The 20,312-nt window shown below is 35.9% G+C and overlaps 3 protein-coding genes across 3 annotated transcripts in view; all 3 read left to right on the top strand.

Moving 5' to 3' along the window:
* The first annotated feature begins 1,391 nt into the window (after positions 1–1,391).
* Positions 1,392–10,160, top strand: paox (polyamine oxidase). Its single transcript, XM_026942577.3, has 7 exons — positions 1,392–1,602; positions 3,756–4,245; positions 4,370–4,569; positions 4,729–4,984; positions 5,064–5,176; positions 6,918–7,072; positions 8,064–10,160. The coding sequence occupies exons 1-7, from the start codon at positions 1,443–1,445 to the stop codon at positions 8,208–8,210; spliced, it is 1,521 nt and encodes a 506-aa protein (XP_026798378.3). The 5' UTR covers positions 1,392–1,442; the 3' UTR covers positions 8,211–10,160.
* Positions 10,161–10,630: 470 nt separating this feature from the next.
* wu:fj13e08 (zinc finger protein 569) lies at positions 10,631–16,308 on the top strand. The gene is made up of 2 exons (XM_026934107.3): positions 10,631–10,776; positions 14,519–16,308. The coding sequence occupies exon 2, from the start codon at positions 14,672–14,674 to the stop codon at positions 15,653–15,655; it is 984 nt and encodes a 327-aa protein (XP_026789908.3). The 5' UTR covers positions 10,631–10,776; positions 14,519–14,671; the 3' UTR covers positions 15,656–16,308.
* Positions 16,309–18,049: 1,741 nt separating this feature from the next.
* The window catches only part of zcchc24 (zinc finger, CCHC domain containing 24), a 33,221-nt gene continuing 30,958 nt past the window's right edge, over positions 18,050–20,312 (top strand). Inside the window, exon 1 of the mRNA XM_026932392.3 lies at positions 18,050–18,582. Within this exon, the coding sequence (XP_026788193.1) occupies positions 18,343–18,582 (240 nt within the window). The 5' untranslated portion in view covers positions 18,050–18,342. The remainder of the gene's footprint in view (positions 18,583–20,312) is intronic.

Below are 20,312 nucleotides of genomic sequence, written 5' to 3'. Positions count from 1 at the left end.
TTTATCCAGGTCAGGGTCCTATCCCGGGAACGCTGGGAGTGATTTGGGACACACGGCCAATTTAGATAAACTTTTACATAGAAATTGCAATAGATAGGCCATTGTTTACAGTAGTTCACCAATTAAAATGGAATGTGGATCAACAAATATTGTGTATTACATATTTTAATCAAAGTTAATCATGAGTTAATTGTTCATTTCTTTATTGTCATTATTAGTATAGGTAGATAGTAGCGTTCTAGATATTACCATTAAGTTAGTAGCAGTAGCCTAGTTAATCATTTAGTAGTATATGTTATTATTAATCGATCTGTAGTTTACAGTATAAATTACATAAGTTAGTGTTCTTTGTTATTGGACTTTCTTTGTTGTTATTTTTTTTATTACCTATTACCCACTATATATTAGCCTGAATAGAATAGTCTTAGTTTAGGCCGTAGTTTCTTTTTCTTCACCACATTCACCACACACTTGGATATTCAGGGTAAGTTTGAATATTTATTAACATTAAGTTCACAATTGGTGTTTCAGAGAATTTTGCACTGGACAAAATAAAATCATTTCCAGGGAAAATTAGGCATATCATGGACCCTGTATTCATTCAAAACTTTCATTTAAAATCTATGGCCATAATAGGTCTACAGTAAATGCATTACCATTTCCACTGCATCTCTGTTACATTATCACTGACGCTGTAGTGTATAGTTACAGTGCAGCACTTCTCCCATCTAGTGGTTTATGCCACATGTTTATTCTAATTACATACTATATTTCCAACAATGCAATGGGAAACAGTGACTGTTACCTGGTTAGTGCAAGGTTCAGAGAGGTTCAAAAATCTTGGATATTTTCAGTACAAAATATATTGAAGGATTTAGGGCATTTTTGTTTATTGGTTTATTAGTGATTAGTGTCATCTTTGAGCTGACTCTTTTAAAAGGGTGTTGGGAGCTGACTCTCAAGTCTGAAGAGACCTTCTATCCTCATTTTACAACACACACACACACACACAAATATATATCGAATTCAGCTTTTCACAGATATTCAGGTTTTTTTTTTTTTTCTTTTTTTAGCTGGCAGTTTGCCAGAAAACCTTTATATCGTGATACATATCGTATAGCATAGAAATGTCTTGATCGTGATATGATATTTTTGTCGTATCGTCCACCCCTTGAACAAACTGCAAGAAAACTGACTTCTTCTCCAGCCTGGCCCAAAGTCCTCTGCACCTGTAAAATACATTGCATACAATGTCTCATGATTTTATTTATTTATTTATTTTCAATTTAAAGAGCCATTTGGGAGTTCAAAGAGCCGACTCTTACTGATGGACTGCCTGGCATGAAACGTCATATACCGGAAGTAAGTGAGTAAGTGATTAGCGCCCTCTACAGACTCCCTGCTGCAGTATTCAGTACTTTATACGGCTCAGAGACAGGAAGATGGCTCTCCGTTCCAGTGTTGATGCGAGAGTCCTTATTATCGGATGCGGGATTTCAGGAGTCGGTGCTGCGCAGAAGTTAATCAGACAGGGCTTCCGAAATGTCCGCATTATTGAAGCAACGTCAAGAAGCGGAGGAAGAGTTAAAACTGGCAGACTGGGTAAGACAGAGCGAGTAAACACCTGTAACATCGGCTATGTTTACATACGTGCACATCAATATTCCGATATTATTCGGAGTTTGGCAATATTCTGATTAGTATCGAGGCATGCAAACGCCGCATAAAACAATATTCTGATTCTGCAACTTCCGATTCTCGCCTCTGGAATAGGGAAATTCGTTACATGTAAATACCTTACTCAGAAAGTTCACTGAAAGGAGATAGATGCGCATGCTCAGTCTGCAAGGAACACCACCACAACAACAACAACAACAACAACAACAACAACAACTAATAATAATAATAATAATAATAATAAAGCCATGTAGCCAATGCCTATAGGCATATAGGCATCGGAGTAGGAATATGGCTGCGACCCGAATATATAGACCATAAACAGTATTTGCCTTGTATGTAAACGGAGTGCAGTGGTTTAGACGTTGGACTTTTAATCGGAAGGTCGCGAGTTCAAATCACAGCCCCCCTGAGTGGTGTTATATAAGGCCATGAACCAGCTCGAAGAGGCTCGGAGCTGCTTCCAACCTGTACAATAGAAATAAGACTGAGATGTTTTGTTTTGGAATGGTTTATTTATGGAAATAAGTGTTGCAGCGTTGCTGTAGGGATGTTTATCTGTATTAAAGAGTATTGTAGTGTTACGTTAGTGAGGTTTTTTGTTATGTAAGTGGTGTTTTTTGAAAAAAAAAATTGAAAAGGGACTGTTTTTGTTCCGCACAAATCAGAATGTTCCTTGCATTTGAGCTGAATAGGGTTTAATGGACTAATATCAGTCCTGGTCCCAGGCTTACACTAACCCTATTATCTCAAAACCAAACCAGAACAAACAATAATTTTACAGCACAAACAAACACAACAAATGAAATTAGTTTTATTCATTTTCTTTCTCGATGTGATGGCAAATTTATGGAGGTGGCCTAGAAAGTATATTATTAATCTGTGTTATTAATGAAGGCCCGGCAAAAATAACCTGCACCAAAATACATTGGTGCAGGAATCTTTTTTTTTTTTTTTTTTTTTGAAAAGAAAAGCTTATAGAATAGTATAATAAAAGTATAAAGTAAAAGTATTAATGATCTGGCAGAGTGCAAATGCAGCCTTGAAACACTGCTTATCTGTGTTTCAAGTGTTATGTAAAGCACTGTCAGCTCTTTAAGTTACCGGTTTTTAGTTGGTTACTGTTTTCTTTGAGTTCACTGGTTAGAGTGAACATGAACTACAACTACAGTGATAACTTTATAGACCTGTATCTCTGAACTGTATGAACTACGCACTGTCACTCCCTTGGAAAATGTATCTAAAGGTTACAAATATGTCCTCATCAGCATGTTTGGTTCAGCATGAGACGTAGCAGGAATGTAATACTTTAGTCCACCATCCACAATGACATAACTTTGGCTTATACCACAGCGCTGTTGAATTCTTAAATCTGATTGGTTAGAAGGTTTATGAAAAGGTGATTAATTTTATTCAGCAGCACAGTTCTGACCGTTCCAACTGGAATTCAAATAACAGTTTGTATTAATGCGCTTGCTCTAGTACATTATTGTTTCTAGGAACTGTTAGGCCTGATTCACAGGGACTTGGTAGATGCTCCAAATAATCTAAGCCTAATAATAAACAGATTAATAAAAGTACTGTTATTTCACCAAAAAAAAGATATAATATTTTATACGGTGAAATTTTCCGTAAGGAGACATTTATTTATGGAAAGTGTCATGGGTGGTAAGGCTTTGTAACACTCACTAAAGTTTCCTCTATGGGAAAGTCTTTAAGACAAGATGTAAAGCTCTGAGAAAAGAGATGCTGGTGAGGGGATAACTGTAATGTAACAGGAGCTAACTTGTTTCACGGCTGTTACACTAAATGTAACTAGATACTGATGAAGAAGTACCACGTGTTGTTCTTTAATTAATAAAAAATGTAATTGTTGGCAAATTGCTGTGAAAAACAGGTATAAAAGGCTGTAGAATGTACTGTTATAGGAAAACAATCAACTAATTCAAAGTGATGAATATTTTATTTTTAACAGAATTCATATTCTTAAGCCATACAACTCAGAAGCAATATCATAACCTGACCTTAAGTAAAATTCATTTGATAAGTCACAAATCTTTGGGTTTTTTTTCTTCCAGATGGTAAAATTATAGAAATAGGTGCCAACTGGATCCATGGTCCCTCACAGGAGAACCCAGTGTTTCGCTTGGCCTCCCAGTACCAGTTACTTGATGAAGAGTGCATGTCTGAGGAGAATCAGTCTGTGGACATTGGTGGTCTTCCGCCTTTGCTTTCCACCTGGCTTTCCAGCTCAGGCAAGAAGCTTGAGGCTGAGGTAATGGCACCTGCAGTGGAGGTCTTCTTGTCATTACTTAAGAAGTGCCAGGAGTTCTACACCAGTAGCGATGCACCCATGTCTAGTATGGGGGAGTTTCTTGAAAGAGAGGCTCTCCGGATCAGCAATGAAGAATGGAAAGAAGATGAGACTAGAAAGCTCAGACAGGCCCTGTTCAGCACACTGATGAAGCTTGAGTGTGGTGTGAATGGGACACACACGATGGATGATGTGGACCTTGGAACCTTTGGCATGTATAAGTCCCTTCCAGGGCTGGACTGCACTTTCCCAGGGTGAGCTGGTGAAGGACAGTTGTGTCCTTCAGCTTATCTTCATCTTAAACTAAACCTTGATAGCCAAAGCTGAGGATACAGATAAATTCTCTATTTAATGTATGGATTTGTGTCCTTTTTGCAGAGGCTATGATGGCTTAATTACACACATGATGAATGAACTGCCTAAGGACATTGTCTTATTTAATAAACCAGTTAAGTGCATTCACTGGAATAACATCCACAGTCAGTCAAGCTCAAAGGAAGGAACATGTCCTGTTACAGTTGAATGCATTAATGGAGAGATTTTTGAAGCAGATCATGTCATTGTTACCATTCCACTGGGTATGTTTAGTGGGTTACACCATCCCTCATTTGTCTCCTTTGTACATTTTATATAATCTCATATCTGTTTCTCCTCATTATTTCATGTGTATTAGCTCTGATATAAGAATTATGTGTTTTTTTGGGGGGGGTTTTGTTTGGCTGTGTTCATCTGTAAAGGCTATATGAAGAAACACCATGACACTCTTCTGAATCCTCCTCTGCCACAACACAAGATGCACTCCATCCAGAGATTGGGTTTTGGGACCAATAATAAAATATTCTTAGAGTTCGAGCAGCCCTTCTGGGATGAAGAATGTGAAGTTATCTTCCTCGTATGGGAGGATGAATATGATCTTCAGAATCATGTTTCTGATATGAAGACTGCCTGGATCAGGAAGATGTCTGGCTTCACTGTACTGAAACCCACAGAGAGGTAAGCAGAATTCAGGCCAATCCTTTTCCAGTACTTTCTGTTCTATGTTAAGGTTTTATTTCTCTCTCTGATGACACAGGTATGGACATATTCTTTGTGGTTGGATTGCTGGCCATGAATCTGAGTATATGGAAACTCTGCCTGAAGAGGAGGTGCTGCACACTGTGACTCGCCTTCTTCGCAGATTTACAGGTAATTATAATAAATAATTAATCTCTGTTCATACTTAAATAAAGTGCATACAAAATGTCTACACACTCATGTTTTTTTTTTTGTTTTGAGATTAGGTCTCTAAATGTTTAGTAGGTGGATTTGATTTTTGAGTGATTTTTTTTTAACTCCTTGAGCCCACCCCTTCCTGCCCATCCCCAGGATCTACAATGACCAGTAGAATAGAGTTCAGTTAGCATTAGTTCAATTAGCATTAGCCTGACATCACTTTCAGGTAGGCTGTTTATATATTAAGGGCATTGTCTTACTTCGTTATTTAGACATAGATAATAAAAGTAACTAACTACAAAATAATGAAAATAGAATAATAGCATAGTGGAGAAATTCCATTCACCTGCTTGAAAGGCAAGTTATAGCACTATGAACACACAAAATTCAACTCACTGATTTATGAGCATGGCCAATAGTGCCTTTACTGCCTTGTTTTTTCTTTACAATGAACTTTCAGCAATTTTACAGTTGAATCTATTGCTGTTGCTGTCATCATTAGCATAGCATTGTTAACATAGCTACATAGGAGTTATCTAACGTTACATACATTTCAAGGTGGTTTATCCAAAGCATTTCCTTACCTCTCTATGTGATGAAAACCTAGCTACTTTTTTTTTTTGCTATATAAATCAGGCCATTCAAACAGGTCAATGTTTTCTTCAGATTGAGTTTACAAATTTGTCTAGGAGCAACATCAGTAATTCTGTGCCCAGCTTCATCACCTTTACCAATAAATTACTCCATCTTGGAAAAGCACTGCTAGTGTTTATTCTGCTTTTATTGTGCTTCATGTTGTTAAGTTTTTAATTCCAAAGCACAGCATGTTTTCTACTACCGCCAGAATATATGTTGTATATTCTCTGATATATTATCTGGCTATGATGAGGAGCTTCCAGGCTTCTGCCATATCTTTTCTCTCCAAACAGACTGAGATGGGATGGAGTGAAGGGTCGTTGGGGAGTCTGTATAAAATAACTGACAGGAGGCCCATCCAAACCCAAATAAGCATTCCAGACCAGAAAGACATTTTCCAAATGGGGTTTTAAAGTACACATAATACGCTTGTGCTTAAATGATTATCTTTTTATTATGTTCTACATATTTTCCAGGTTATTTATACTAGTAAGAAATAAAAAATGACCTTTGCACACTTAATGTTGTGGAACATCAGCAAGACAGTTGTTCAGTTGTTCCCTCGCCAGCCTCTCTTTTTGTCTCTCTCGTGAAGTTAATAATACAAAAAAAATGCATCATCATGTTACTGAGAAATCAGAACAAGCAAAGTCCTCTCTCCTGAAGTCTTTCCTTTGGTGGGAAAACTTACTCCATAGATGTTAAATAATCGTCTCCTTAAAGAAAGCTTCATCATATCAATGATTATACATTTGTTAGATAACACATTTTTAAAACAACACATTTTTACATAGGCATCTGCCCTACAAGTCCCTGTAAATGAGTTATTATACAAATGATACTTTATTACAATAAGTGCCTTAATATACACGTATAAATTGAGTTAGAGCTAGTACCACTGTCAGAGCCGCTGTTACAGAAAATTGAATCAATAACTTCTGACCATTAAGATTAAACAGGATTGTAGTTTAAATAATTTTACTACAGTATATTCAGAAACATTAAGATACTCTGTAATCTAAATTCAGCAGTCTATGTACACATCAAATAATTTTAATCATTTATTGTAATGTTGCAGGAAATCCAACAATTGCACCAAAGAAGCTTGTACGGTCCCAGTGGTTCCATGATCCCTACACCTGCGGATCGTACTCTTATGTGGCGAAAGGTTGCTCAGGTCAAGATATCGATAACCTCGCCGAGCCTCTTCCACTCATGGGTTCAGAAGCCGAGGTATATTACAGTATCCCTATCTTTATTGCTTCACGTCACACAGTAAGGCATGGTTTTCTGATTTTAAGTTCCAGTGTCTGTATAATGGTGAAGTATGTAGAATAATACTTTATAACATTCTGTTAACTTTGCAATAGCAAATGTGTTTGTATTGTGTCATGGAGCGAACTTTAACAGAGTGAAAATCTTATATAGATATATATATATATATCTTATATACTGGATAGATAGATAGATAGATAGATAGAGTACTGTGCAAAAGTCTTAGGCTTAGTCTTTTGTTATAGATTTTTATTTTATGACTTCTACATTACTGATTCAGTACAAAAACATTTTAGATTTCCAAACATTAGTTTTCCAGCACAGAATTAAATGTTACAGAAAAGTGTTTGTCTCCAAAGTCTCCAGAAGAACTGTGGCTGCTTCTGCAAGAAACTTACAGCTAATTTCCTTATAAAACTGCACAAATTGTACCTGAGACAACTTTTTTTAAAAAAAAATACATATTAGTGACGTGTGGCCAAGTATGGTGACCCATACTCGGAATTTGTGTTCTGCATTTAACCCATCCAAGTGCACACACACAGTAGTGAACACACACACACACACACACACCGTGAACACACACCCGGAGCAGTGGGCAGCCTTTTTTTTTTTTGCTGCGGATCGTCACACCAAATATTGACTTTGTTTCATTTATTATTGTTTACTGCTCTTTATAGTATTTTTTAGAAACATTTAATTTCATTATTTTTGAAGGCATCTTTGCTCTACAGCATTTCTTTGCATGTGCCTAAGAAAATTCGACTTTCGCACAGTACTGTACAGTATATGCATGTGTGTGTGTATGTATGTGTGTGTGTATATATATATATATATATATATATATGTATCTGTTGTTGTCTTCATTAGTTTGCAAATAATTTAGCAATTGATTTATTACCTGTTGTTCATTTTTCAAAAAGTGATCTAGCTCAGCTTTCTTCTTCAGCCCTTACAGGTGCTGTTTGCTGGAGAGGCCACTCACAAATCTTTCTTTTCCACTGTCCATGGCGCTTTACTTACTGGCTGGAGAGAAGCGAACCGTCTCATATCACACTACAATCCATCACCAAGGAAGGTCACTGCAAATCTGTAAAGAGTGAACTCTGTGTTTGTTTTAAAGAGATGCAAATGATATACTGATAGGATAAAAAAAGATCCCTCCATCTTTGAACATCAGTTGTAATAAGAAGGTTTATCATTTTAAGTGGCAAGATTACTTTCAACCTTCTATTCTTTGTCCAATAGCAGCAAAAAACACCAATCCATCTGAATTTTTTTTTATTTTATTATTATTATTTTTTTACATATTAGACAAATTATGAAACTAAAATAAAAATTTTAAAAAAATCAGGGTTTATGATCAAATAATTTCTGAGCAGTTAATTTGATTGAGTAGATTTGTCAATGTGCAGAAACAGTTACTGTAATGGTTTTGTCACCTTCTTTTGAAAAACACTGGAGAGCAGAAAATCTCATTGGAAATTCTAACAGATGAGTAGGATCACCATCACCTTTACCACGATCATGAGATTCAATAAAAGGTTTACGTCTCAGACCTCATGCAAACAGAGAGCACAGCAACAAGCAGATGTCAACAGGCAAACCTTTATTTTAATCACCAGTAACTGAAAATATAGGTTTTATTGCCTAGATCTTCTAAGAGTTGATGCTAGTTATCTTCTGTAACTCTAGCTGAGTGCTAGTAGTTTATAGAAACTATCTATGCAGTGGGCCCAAAAAGTCAATGTTTACTTACACCTTTCTGCATGTTACATCATCTAAGGCAGTTTGTCAGATATTTATGGTCTAGCATTGCTCAGTGACTTTGTGTTACTTCCTTCATGTATGCTTAGCTGATTTAGTTATAGGCTAGTGGAACAACTGCCATGTGTTGCTTGTCCTCTGTTACTTCAGCTGTTTAACAGGATAAAAAAAAAGGGGGGGGGGAGGATAAAAATGTGTGGTGTTCCTAATTTGCATATTCTCAGAATTTAGTGTTGTTAATTAGGGTAAAATCTGTGTCCCAGCACTTTTCTGTTGTGTAATGCAGCACTTCTCAATCATTTTTAGTTTAAGGCCACCTTAACTATGGATGGATAGTGTGGATAGTTACAAGTGAGTCAGCACCAGCGGTCTGTGAAATTATGATTTGTGATTGGTTAGCACATATTTAATCTTAACAACATTTCATAACCTCTACTGTTTTTAAACACATACCACTCTTTATAGATTTACTAAATTGACAAAATGACTAAGTAGAGATACAACTTGGCACCCTGGTTTGAGAACCATTGGGTTAATGACTTTCACTGTGTATAATTATTAATAATATGATGAATAATTATTATTACTCAGTACAGAAAAAAAAACAGTGGTCACCAGCATACAAGTGACTAACAAATGCCTAAAAAAAGAAACAATTATTTAATTATATATAAAGACTAAAGCTGTTAAATGATCTGTCTTTTATACTGTTTATGATTCTTTGTTGACAAAATGAATGTAACTGGACTTTCATTAAAACCCCACAAATATGACAAAATATTGGTGATACAAACTGTTTGATTGTTTCAGCATTTTAGGTTCCAGTGTCTACCATGAAGATATTATTGTTTTTCCCGATTCTTTCTTTTTGAATGTCTACTGCAGAGCAATATTTCTGTGGTAAATTAAACAAACACAGTTTTCTTCTTACTCTGAATGCATTTGATCAGTCAGGAGATGATGGGTATCTAAGGTTTGCTTATTTAGTTTTGTACTGGAGCTACAAGCATAATGTATCTTAAAGTAAGAGACAGCTTTTCTAGTTGTTTTTTTCTGATTCGTTTGACTCTTTATGTATGACCATGATTCCTGTTTCATGTCATCTTCTGGGTGCGTTGTACGTAATGAGAAGGATGTGCCTTTTCCTATAAGTCCTCTTGTCTCTCCTCCATTTTCTCTTCTTCTCTCACTCCTTTCACTCTTTTTTTAACAGCTTTAAAAAAAAACACTAAATACTGTAATGATCTGTGAGATCTCAATAAATAGTCTGTAAAATTCAGTCTCAAGACTGTTTACTTCAGCTTTTTTTTTATTATAGGCTGAATAAAAAAGCAGTGTGAATCATTACACTATAAATTATACAGTTTTATACAGTTTACATAATACTGCCTACATAGAGAATGAAATAATTGATTACGGTGGCTTAGTGGCCAGCACCGTGGCCTCGCACCTCCAGGGCTGAGGGTTCGATTCCCACCTCCGCCCTGTGTGTGTGTGTGTGTGTGTGTGTGTGTGTGTGTGTGTGTGTGTGTGTGTGTATGTGGGTTTCCTCTGGGTACTCTGGTTTCCTCCCCCCTACAACAAAGACATCTCTAAATTGTCTGTAGTGTGTGTGTGTGTGTGTGTGTGTGTGTGTGTGTGTATGTATGTGTGTATGTGTGTGTGTGCATCCAAGGTGCCCCCTGGGATAGGCTCTCAGACTCTGTGTAGGATAAGCAGTACAGAAAATGGATAGATGGATGATTGATTGAACACTATGTAGTGTTTGCACTCAGACGAGCCCATGTCATGTCGCCTCCACACCAGCAGGTGGTGCTACAGCGTCAGGTTGATGACGGAGCCACTGATAAACTACAGTAAACAGGACGTCGCGCTCTGTGGCTGCATGAGCCCTGGTGAGTGATTCTGCACTATCCATGCCTTCCTACTCCTTAAAGTGAATGTGCAGCTCCTCTGCTCAGCCCTATCCACTAAAATGCGTGTTCAGAAATCATTTTTCAGTTCTGCGAACTGAGTGTTTTCTAGGCTGAGTGTTTTCTACTCGTGTTTGTGTTCCTGCGCTGTCTGTTTTTAGGGTTTTCTCTGCTCATCACTAATCAGAGATCTCTGTCATTGACTAAAGGTTTGTCCGAAACGTAAAGATTAAGGAATCGAGTCTGAATCAAATGTTTGCATGTAATGCTGCTGTAGGAGGTGCGTTTATCTGACCGCTTATTCAAAGCAGCATACACGGATCCTTTACTGTCCTACATATCCCATAATCCAGTGCTTCTGTAAAAATGGCGGCGGAAAACACCTGCGCGCGCGCGCGAGAGAGAGAGATTTGATTGATTTTTAACAATACTTTATCAAAACCATTTTTCTTTCATACAAGTTCTTTACATTATTTCCACTTCTTTATCCAAATCCATTTACAAGTTATTTCTCCATAGTTTAGAGAGAATAAAACAGCTTTAAAGTCCCATATACTTTTAAATGTTTCACATCCTTCATTATGTGAAACGTAATATTTATATTCCATCATTATCCTTGCTTTGACCGAACACTTGAGCACTAGAGAGAGAGAGAGAGAAAAGAACAGCTTATGGACAAATACGTTATTTGCAACTAATTTTGGTGTAAGATTTGATTTTATTCCTCTCGAGAAGTTAGTGGTGTAGACACAGGATACTCACTGTGTTTTCCTCAGTGGTGATTATTTCATCAGATCTAACGGACCTAGTGTATGTTGGTAACCTAGCAACGCGGTGACGTATGCTGCAGTCGAAGCGTGTAGCTTGCAGGTTTCAGAAGCAGTTAAAGGATTAAAAGGTTAAAGGATTATAAAATTATAAAATAGCTTTCGCCTGACTATCCATAATAAAAATGTGTGTGTGTGTGTGTGTGTGTGTATACACGTACACACACACACACACACACACACACACACATACATATATACATAAAAACAAAAGTTTTGGGGAGCAAGAAAAGAGTGAAATAGATAATTGGGTTCTTCTCAGTTCTTTAACTGTGCTTTCTCATTTGTTTTCCTCGCCTTTTAGCTCCTCCCACTCACGATTATTATTATTAGTAGTATGAGTATTATTATTATTATTATTATTAGTAGTAGTAGTAGTAGTAAATTGAAAATTACCAAATTTGAAAAAAGTCACAATAAAGTTACAAAATCTGACTTACAAAATACAATATCACAAAGCAAAAATAATAATAAAATAAATATCATATTAACAGAGCTGTGGAGATAACATAAAACTTTAAAAATTAACATAAAACTAATGATAAACAATAGTAAATAAATAAACAAACAAATAAATATGTAAGAGCTGTGAACTCATTGAATCAACAGTTAAGTAATTAGGGTACAGCTTGGAACATTTCCTCATAATGTTTCAATAATAAGCTTTTATTATTATTATTATTATTACACACCATTCTCAGGGAGAAAATAAAAAAATTCAACTCCAAAAAGAAAGTTTGAAGATATAGAGGTGATTTTTGGAAAGATAATATTTTCCCAAAATGTTAATCCTCTCAGGATGCAAGCACACAGGAAAACAATAGATGTCCCATTGCCGATGACGCTAGCTGTTATAGTTTGTCGACATATCCACCATACTGGAAGGACAGAGATTGGATTTTAAGCCAACAGAGTCTGATAAAATTGGATGTGACCAGCTTTATTTTCAACCCGATTTGTACAAACTGTGCACAATATATTTCTGCAAACTGCATATGCTGTCAGTGTAAATATACTACGTGTACATAATTGGGTTTAACTCTTGTAAACTACCAGCAGAGCAGTAAATGATCATAAAACCATGAGATAAGACAGTATTGAGCAAACACTTTACTGCTATTGACTATCTGTGACCTTAGTATTGTAAGGTTTTATCTGGGTTAAGAGCTGTTTGAGATATGGGACATCAAAGTTATCAGAAACATTTCATTTAGAAAATGTACAAAAATGTACACTTCACATTAGCATCATGGAATTTCTGAGACATTTAGAAAGTACATTTTTGAACAGTGTCTTAGCCCAGATAGATTTTATACTGTTTCTCTTTATCCCATTAAATATGTAATAAGAAGCAGCAGCAGCCTTTATTTGTCACATATACATTACAGCACAGTGAAATTCTTTTCTTCACGTATCCCAGCTTGTTAGGAAGTTGGGGTTAGAGCACAGGGTCAGCCATAATACAGTACCCCTGAAGTATGGAGTGTTAAGAGCCTTGCTTAAGGGCTCAACAGTGGCAGGTTAGTGGTGCTGGGGCTTGAACCCCTGACCTTCTGATCAGTAACCCAGAGCCTTAACCACTGAGCCGCCACTGGCGTAACATAGTAGAGAAAGACAGTTTGAGCCTAAAAGAACACATTATGATCATAGATGCTTTTAGTGAGTTTTATTCTTAATGTATTATCTAAAATCTAAAAGACAGGATATTAAAAAAAAAAAGTAAAATTTTAAAACAGTAGTTATTCTATAACAGCATATTTTACCTTGAAATTTCACCTGTACTCTACCTGGTTTTACATTTACTTTCTTATAGCTCTCATAGAGCATATGTAAATCATCTACAGCTAAAAGTTACTTTTTATAAATAAAATGAGGATGTACATTGGTCAAGGCCACATCTGTTATCCTATTGTGGATTATCCTATGTTCATCCCGGATGATGAATGTCTGGCAGGGTTTATCTGTGAGTTTGGAGGTAGAACTTTCAACTTTTTCAAATATGACACCAAAAACTTTGCAAAATAAAAATAAATAACACCACAGGAGAATAAAGTATACCCCAGAGATGAAGTGTATAGTGTATAGTGTGGTTGACTCATATAGATAGAACCTTATAACACAGAGTTCATGAACCTACACATATTCTACAGCATTTATTAAAAAAGACAAGCTTCATCCTTGATAAAATGGCAAGGATTGCTGATTGTTGGATGAAAAAAAAAACATGCTCTACATTTAGCTATGAGGGTGAGTCAAATGAAAACCTTAAAAGTGTGACATAAATTAGAGAAATTATAATATAAAATAAATATTATAAATATTGTATAAAAATTAAATTTGTAGTTGCAAAAGTAAAAATGTACTACTGTTCCATTGTTACCTACAGCGCCTTCTACTGCTGCCTTAAACCTGATACACTTTGTGATACCTGTTTGCAATAAACAATGCGAAAAGAAAAAAGAAAAGAAAAAGAAGGTTTTCATGAGGTTCATCCTCATATTATGTTACAGTAATAATAACAAGTCCTTTTTTTCAGTTTGCTTTAATTATTTAATTTATAAAATCATTTTTGGCCCTTCTCTTGAAAGGTGCCAATAATTCTTAATTAATAATTAATAATAATTGCTTTGGAAGCTTTTTGTCTCTTTGTTCCAGTGAGCATTTAAAAAAAAATGTCCCTAATGACATATCTTTCATTTCTAAATTATTATAGTTTATTTCATTTTGTGATGTTTTATTGATTGGCTGATTTTATTGATTGATTGATTGATTGTCTTTATTCACATCATTACTTTTATTTCAGTTTCTGTAAAGCACTGAAACAATTTCTATATATAGAAAGGAGCTACAGGAGTTGTTATTCTTTAATCCATGTTTTTGTTCTTTCCCCCCCACAGGTTTAAAATAGATCAGGATGGTTTGCTTATGCAGTTGGAATTAGAATAAAAGTGTGTTGTTTTTCTTTTCTGTTGGATGGCTGAAGAGGTGAGAGATGAGGTTCTAACAGCAGTGGTATACACTTCAGGAAATGCCAAATCGTCTTAGGAGTCATGGATACTGGTTTGCCATCTGCACCAAGCCTACGCCGGATAAAAACAGAACAAAACACACAATGTGTGCCACTTAAAAATGGCTGCATCTTGTCGTTGCAAACTGTCGACCTGCCCTCTGACTTAACCTGCCCTGTACGAGTTAAACAGGAATCAGATCTACCTCAGTCAGAATATTTACCTTGTCCTCAATTTGAAGAACTAAAGGACGAGTCTACTGAGATGAATGAATTCATTAAGGAGGAACAGCATGATGACTCTAGCCTGACCCTAACCAGTGAAGCATCTCGCCAGGGTGATGATAACTTACCACATGGCCTGATTCCTCCCATTGAAATGGAAGATGACGAGTGTGATGTGGAATGTGCAGAAAACTTAAATACATGTTTAAATCAATTTTTAAATAAAAAAAGAAATGCTGCTAAAATAAAGCTTCATGCTTCAAATACAGACAAGACATGCACGCGCAAACAGAGGAAGGCACCGAAACATACGAAATATCACTGTGTCAAGGGCCGTGATGGCAGGACGTTGTTAAAAACGCGCGCACACACTGACAGTGAAGAAGCAGTCTGGTGTGAAACTTGTGGAAAAGAGTTCAAACGGTTTGACCTTCTCAGCGACCACAGGAGAGTGCACAGCAGAAAAAGGCCGTACGCCTGTGATCAGTGTGGCATGATGTTTGCCAAACCTGCTTATCTGAAAATCCACCTGCGCAGACATGCTGGGGAAAGGGCATTTCCTTGTGACCAGTGTGACAAGAGGTTTTTCGACAAGTACGATTTAGGAGTACATCAGCGAGATCACACAGGAGAGAGACCATACGTGTGCCGAGAGTGTGGAAAGAGCTTCAAGCGGATTTATATACTAAACAAGCACAAGAAAACTCATTCAAATGAAAAACCTTTTGAGTGTCATGTCTGTGGGAAAGCCTATAAATATGGTTACAGTTATAGGTTACACATGAAAAATCATTCGGCATAGATTTTATCATAGTCACACAGCAAAAAATAAGATTGAAAAAGAGCTTAAAAAAAGACAAAAAAAATATAACTGTTAATATAAATAATATAACGTAAATTAAAAAAAAAAAGTTCTGAATTTTTTTTTGATGCATTATTTTGACATTTTGTTTTTTTAATTTCTTATTGATGGATTTATTCCTTTTAGCCTGACTACACAGATATGAAAGGTTTTAACATATCATATAATTTAACACACTTTTTTTATAACAACAATAAACTTGGTGAAATAGCTTAAAACTGATAAATATATTTATGCAGTTATTTTTGCAGTTTGTACTGAGAATTTATGGATATGTTTATTTGAAGATCATGTGACTACTATGAATGCAAAATAAGAATTTGTCTACTATGTTAGAGAATTCATTCTACCAGAAGGTGTTGGTCTTTTGTCTGATTCGTCTTGAGAGTCCACTATGAAAGAATTGCACTGATTATTCCAGTGTGTGTGTGTGTGTGTGTGTGTGTGTGTGTGTGTGTGTGTGTGTAATGCCTGTATAATAATTCTGCATTTTTCTTTCCTGAAGTGAGTGAAGTGATAGATTTTAACCCCTAATGCCATGCTATACTTTATGTACTAGTTTAAGTATAATAATAAACATTTTGGGAGAAGGTTCTTTGCTTTGGCATCTTTTCCTGACAACACAAAAATGATCGAACAATGAATGTTTGATGTTGTTGCTCAAGTTATGTTTAGGATATTTTAAGAGTACATTTTCTCAAAAAGCTCTGATTATTTTCAGGGCCTGTCTGATGCTCTCAGTATTTAATTAACCAATGAATAAATGAATCATTTAAGAAATTTGCAAATCAGTGATACTAATAAATACATAAAGAAATAGTTCTAATAATCAACAATTTGATAAACATAAATTAAAGTTAAATAATATAATTATCATTAGCAATTATCAATTGCTAAATAAAACCAGAATAACATGAATTTTTCCCCATTATGTGATAAATAATAAGTTTACAATGTGTTAAGTTTACAGTGTGATAATTTGATGATTAATATATTTTTATTTGTAAATTTTATTTGTGTACTATTTTTATCATAGCATTCTAATAAATTTATGTATTATACATTATATATCATATTATGTATGAAGAAGAAAGATACTGTACAACACCACAAGGTGGAGTATAGACATAAAGCATGGAGAGCTACATGCAGTTGAGTCAGACAGTATTTTTGATACCTGATGTATCACATTAAAATACACTTTTAATAGTTTTCTTCTAACTCTGGATATGGTGCATTGTTACTACATTACGACCACGCTTTAAAGAGCTATAGCTTAATTTCTTTTATAAATAACATGCCAAACTCTTGGGAAGCAGCTTAAACCTCTTAAAGTGCAGCATTGTTTATTAGGCATAGTACTACTGGTTTTATTTGTCTGTTAACCACATGTGTGCTTGAGGGTTACCCTTTAATAGTCTTTCTGCATTTATGTATTTGTCTGTGATAGCGATGCATCTTAAAATACACAATAGAGTATATTTGAAGTGACTGAGCTCATCTGGCAATTTAAACTGAGCCTTTAATTTTTCATAGTATATTTTATACCATGAATGGTAATAATTTAATCAACCTTAAATAAAACAAAAGTGTTCATGTTGCTACTTGTGGATTTATCCTGAGATTAAAGAAGTGAAAGAAGCTGTTATATGTTTACTCAGGGGTTGCTCAGAAATCTCACCTCTAGCTAAATAAACAGGACCATTTGTTTTATGAGAGTCTATTTTCCTGATGAGTGGAATATGTGAAACTACACACCTAAAGCCAGCAACAAGGGCTGTTATAAAGTAGTAATCACACTTAATGGCTTCAAGGAGAGAAATGATCATTTGAAAGAGTTTAATTCTGTTGTTGTGATGTTTCTAGAAACCAGTATCAGAACAGAGGTTTTTCAATTATCAGCTCTTTTTCTAATTCCTTTTATTAAAGTATTAAAGTTTGTTTTTCTCTCATCTTCCTCATTTATATGCTATATAAATTATATAATGATTTGGGCACACTTTATCAAACTTTTACTTTTAAAAAAATATATATATATACCATATATATATATATAAATATTATCATCATGATACCTGCATAAACATAATACCAATCAATCTATGTGCATGACTCAAACAGTTTTTAATAGATGCTTCACTACAATTTCTGGGTTGTTTCCGATTCTGTGTTGACATGCCCTAGCAGCTTGACAGTATGAATATTTAATACGTATTTAATACTAACCAATCATTATCAAGCTTCAGTGATAAGTATGCGCATATATTATATTCGTGGCGCTGATTGGCTTTTGCAGCTGATGACGCACACGGTTACCTACTGAATACGCAATGAGGTCCTAGCTGTAGCTGTGCAAATAAAGAGAGATAACGGACCGCGAACAACGAGCTAAAACTGTTTTTTTTTTTTTTTTTTTTGTTATGACATGTTAGAGGAATAGTTTAACAAGTTACTAAAAGGGCTTCCAGGGGAGGAATATCGCTGTTCGAGCGGGGAGAAGGGCGACATTTCCAGCTGTGGGGTGTGGAAAAGCCCGGGACGCGAGCTTATAAACTTAGCCCTGCAAGTCACCGAAGTTGTCTAAAACAAGTGACTGTGGCAGAAGAGAAAGTTAGCCGCAGTTAAAGATGAGCTTGTTGTCTGCCATTGACAGCAGCACCTCGGTGTACCAGCCCGCACAGCTTTTAAACTGGGTTTATCTCTCTTTACAAGACACGCACCAGACCAGCGCTTTCGATGCTTTCCGACCCGAAGCGAGCTCCGGCCATCCGGATCTGAGCTACAGTAAAACCCCTGCTGCAGCCGAGCTCAGCTCCTCTCTCAGCTCCAACTATCTCAACAGCTTCTTTCAGCTGCAGCGCAACGAGGTAGGCCTTTCTCTGGAGAGTCAGAATTTATTTAGTGCCAAGAAAAGTTCGTGTCAGTCGAACTTTTTTGCCTGGTGTGTAAGCTTACAGCTCAGTGTGTATTCCGGGAGTCTATAAGCAGCGCCATGACGTTTCTGAAGAGCAGGATGAATCATTTGGTTCTCGCTGAATAGCTAGCTTACACAGTATTCACTATTAAAAAGAAATACTTTCTTAATTACCTGCTTAACTCTTGTTTTGTTATTGGATTCAGTTAGCAATATATCAGTAATAGAAGATGTTTAACAAGTTCTAAGTGAAATTGTTTCTCAGTATGTGAAGAATTACAGTGACTGATACACTGAGACAGATTCATTAATGATGCGACACAGTAAATGGCACAGCTTCTTATGTAAACAGTCTCTAATATCTCTTAACTGTTTCAATTCACCCAACATGAACTTGGTTAGTCTCCACTTAGTGTTTCTACAATGTACCATTGCACATTATGGAGATGTTCAGCAACCTCAAATACCTCCCAAACTACATGAGCCAGTCTGAGGCACTTTTAATGAGGTGTTAAGGTCACAGAGTTATGGCTTGCTTTAGGAAAATGTGAAAAATCACTCTTAACATTTTAATGATGAGGTTTCAAAATGACCTTATATTGGCTATGTCAACATTATTCATTAGTTTAGGGGCTTGTGGTTTCACAATAATGATGAACTAACAAAGTTACGTGTATGATAAAGAGGCCTAAATGCTGATCTGATGTAATATATAGTCAGTGTGAACATGATTCTTTGATAAGCACATTACTTTACAAAATAAGGCAGCATGCGAAACCGCATGACCTTATTAATTCATATGTACACTAAAACTTGTGTCACAGTATAAAAAAGTTGGCCTGACGACCAGTTAAATTAAACAGCATCTGAATTTGATTATACAGTGGATTGTTTAATGACAAGCAACCGCTGGCATAAACTGTACATCAGGGCCTCAGGAGATGAGCGCAGTACATTATTACTGTTGGCACTGCATAGGGAAAGACCAAGTTTCAAGAAAAAACACTGGATTTTAGAGATGCTTTTGAGATGATGATGATGGTAAAGAATGTTTGTCAGGAGAAATAATGATTTCCAGAAGCTTAATCAGATGATTAAAATGCTTTATATTTAGGTTATAATGTTTTCCTTATGAAAAAAGAGAGGATAACAGATGTCTGAAAGTGTTTGAAGTTTTTTTTTTTTTTTTTCATTTTTAAATCGGAAACTTGGCACGTGTGTGGTGATGCACAGCAAGAAAGTTAAGTGAATGTGAAAATTACAGTTACTGAGTCAGTTTCAGTTACTTTACAATTAGCCCTGTTTTCTCTTCCTGTGTGTCTTCTGTTTTAAATATACCAGCTCCCAACTTTTTTTTTTTACCACAACGGCTTAGGACCAGATGATTTTATGGCTGCAGTGTCAGTGTTAATTTACTCTGTGTTCAGGTCAGTTTGGTTTGGGTCAGTTTTCATACTGTTTTCGTTGGGTAGTGGAAATAGTGGGCTTCACTATAAAAATGTGCTCCAGATGAGAGTCAGCAGGGTTTAGTGCTGTTTGTGAGATCTGTAAAAGCAGTGAAGTGCGCAGAGCAACACCTCTACTCCTGAGAAAGCATTCACCTAATCAAAGGCCTCGTAACAGCAGCAGCTGTGTGTGTGTGTGTGTGTGTTTGTGTGTGTGTGTGTGTGTGTGTGTGTGTGT

This window comes from Pangasianodon hypophthalmus, chromosome 3 (assembly GCF_027358585.1).
Source record: "Pangasianodon hypophthalmus isolate fPanHyp1 chromosome 3, fPanHyp1.pri, whole genome shotgun sequence".
In the NCBI taxonomy this organism is placed as follows: Eukaryota; Metazoa; Chordata; class Actinopteri; order Siluriformes; family Pangasiidae; genus Pangasianodon; species Pangasianodon hypophthalmus.
The sequence above is the reverse complement of the archived record's forward strand: the minus strand, read 5'-3'. Positions and strand labels throughout refer to the sequence as shown.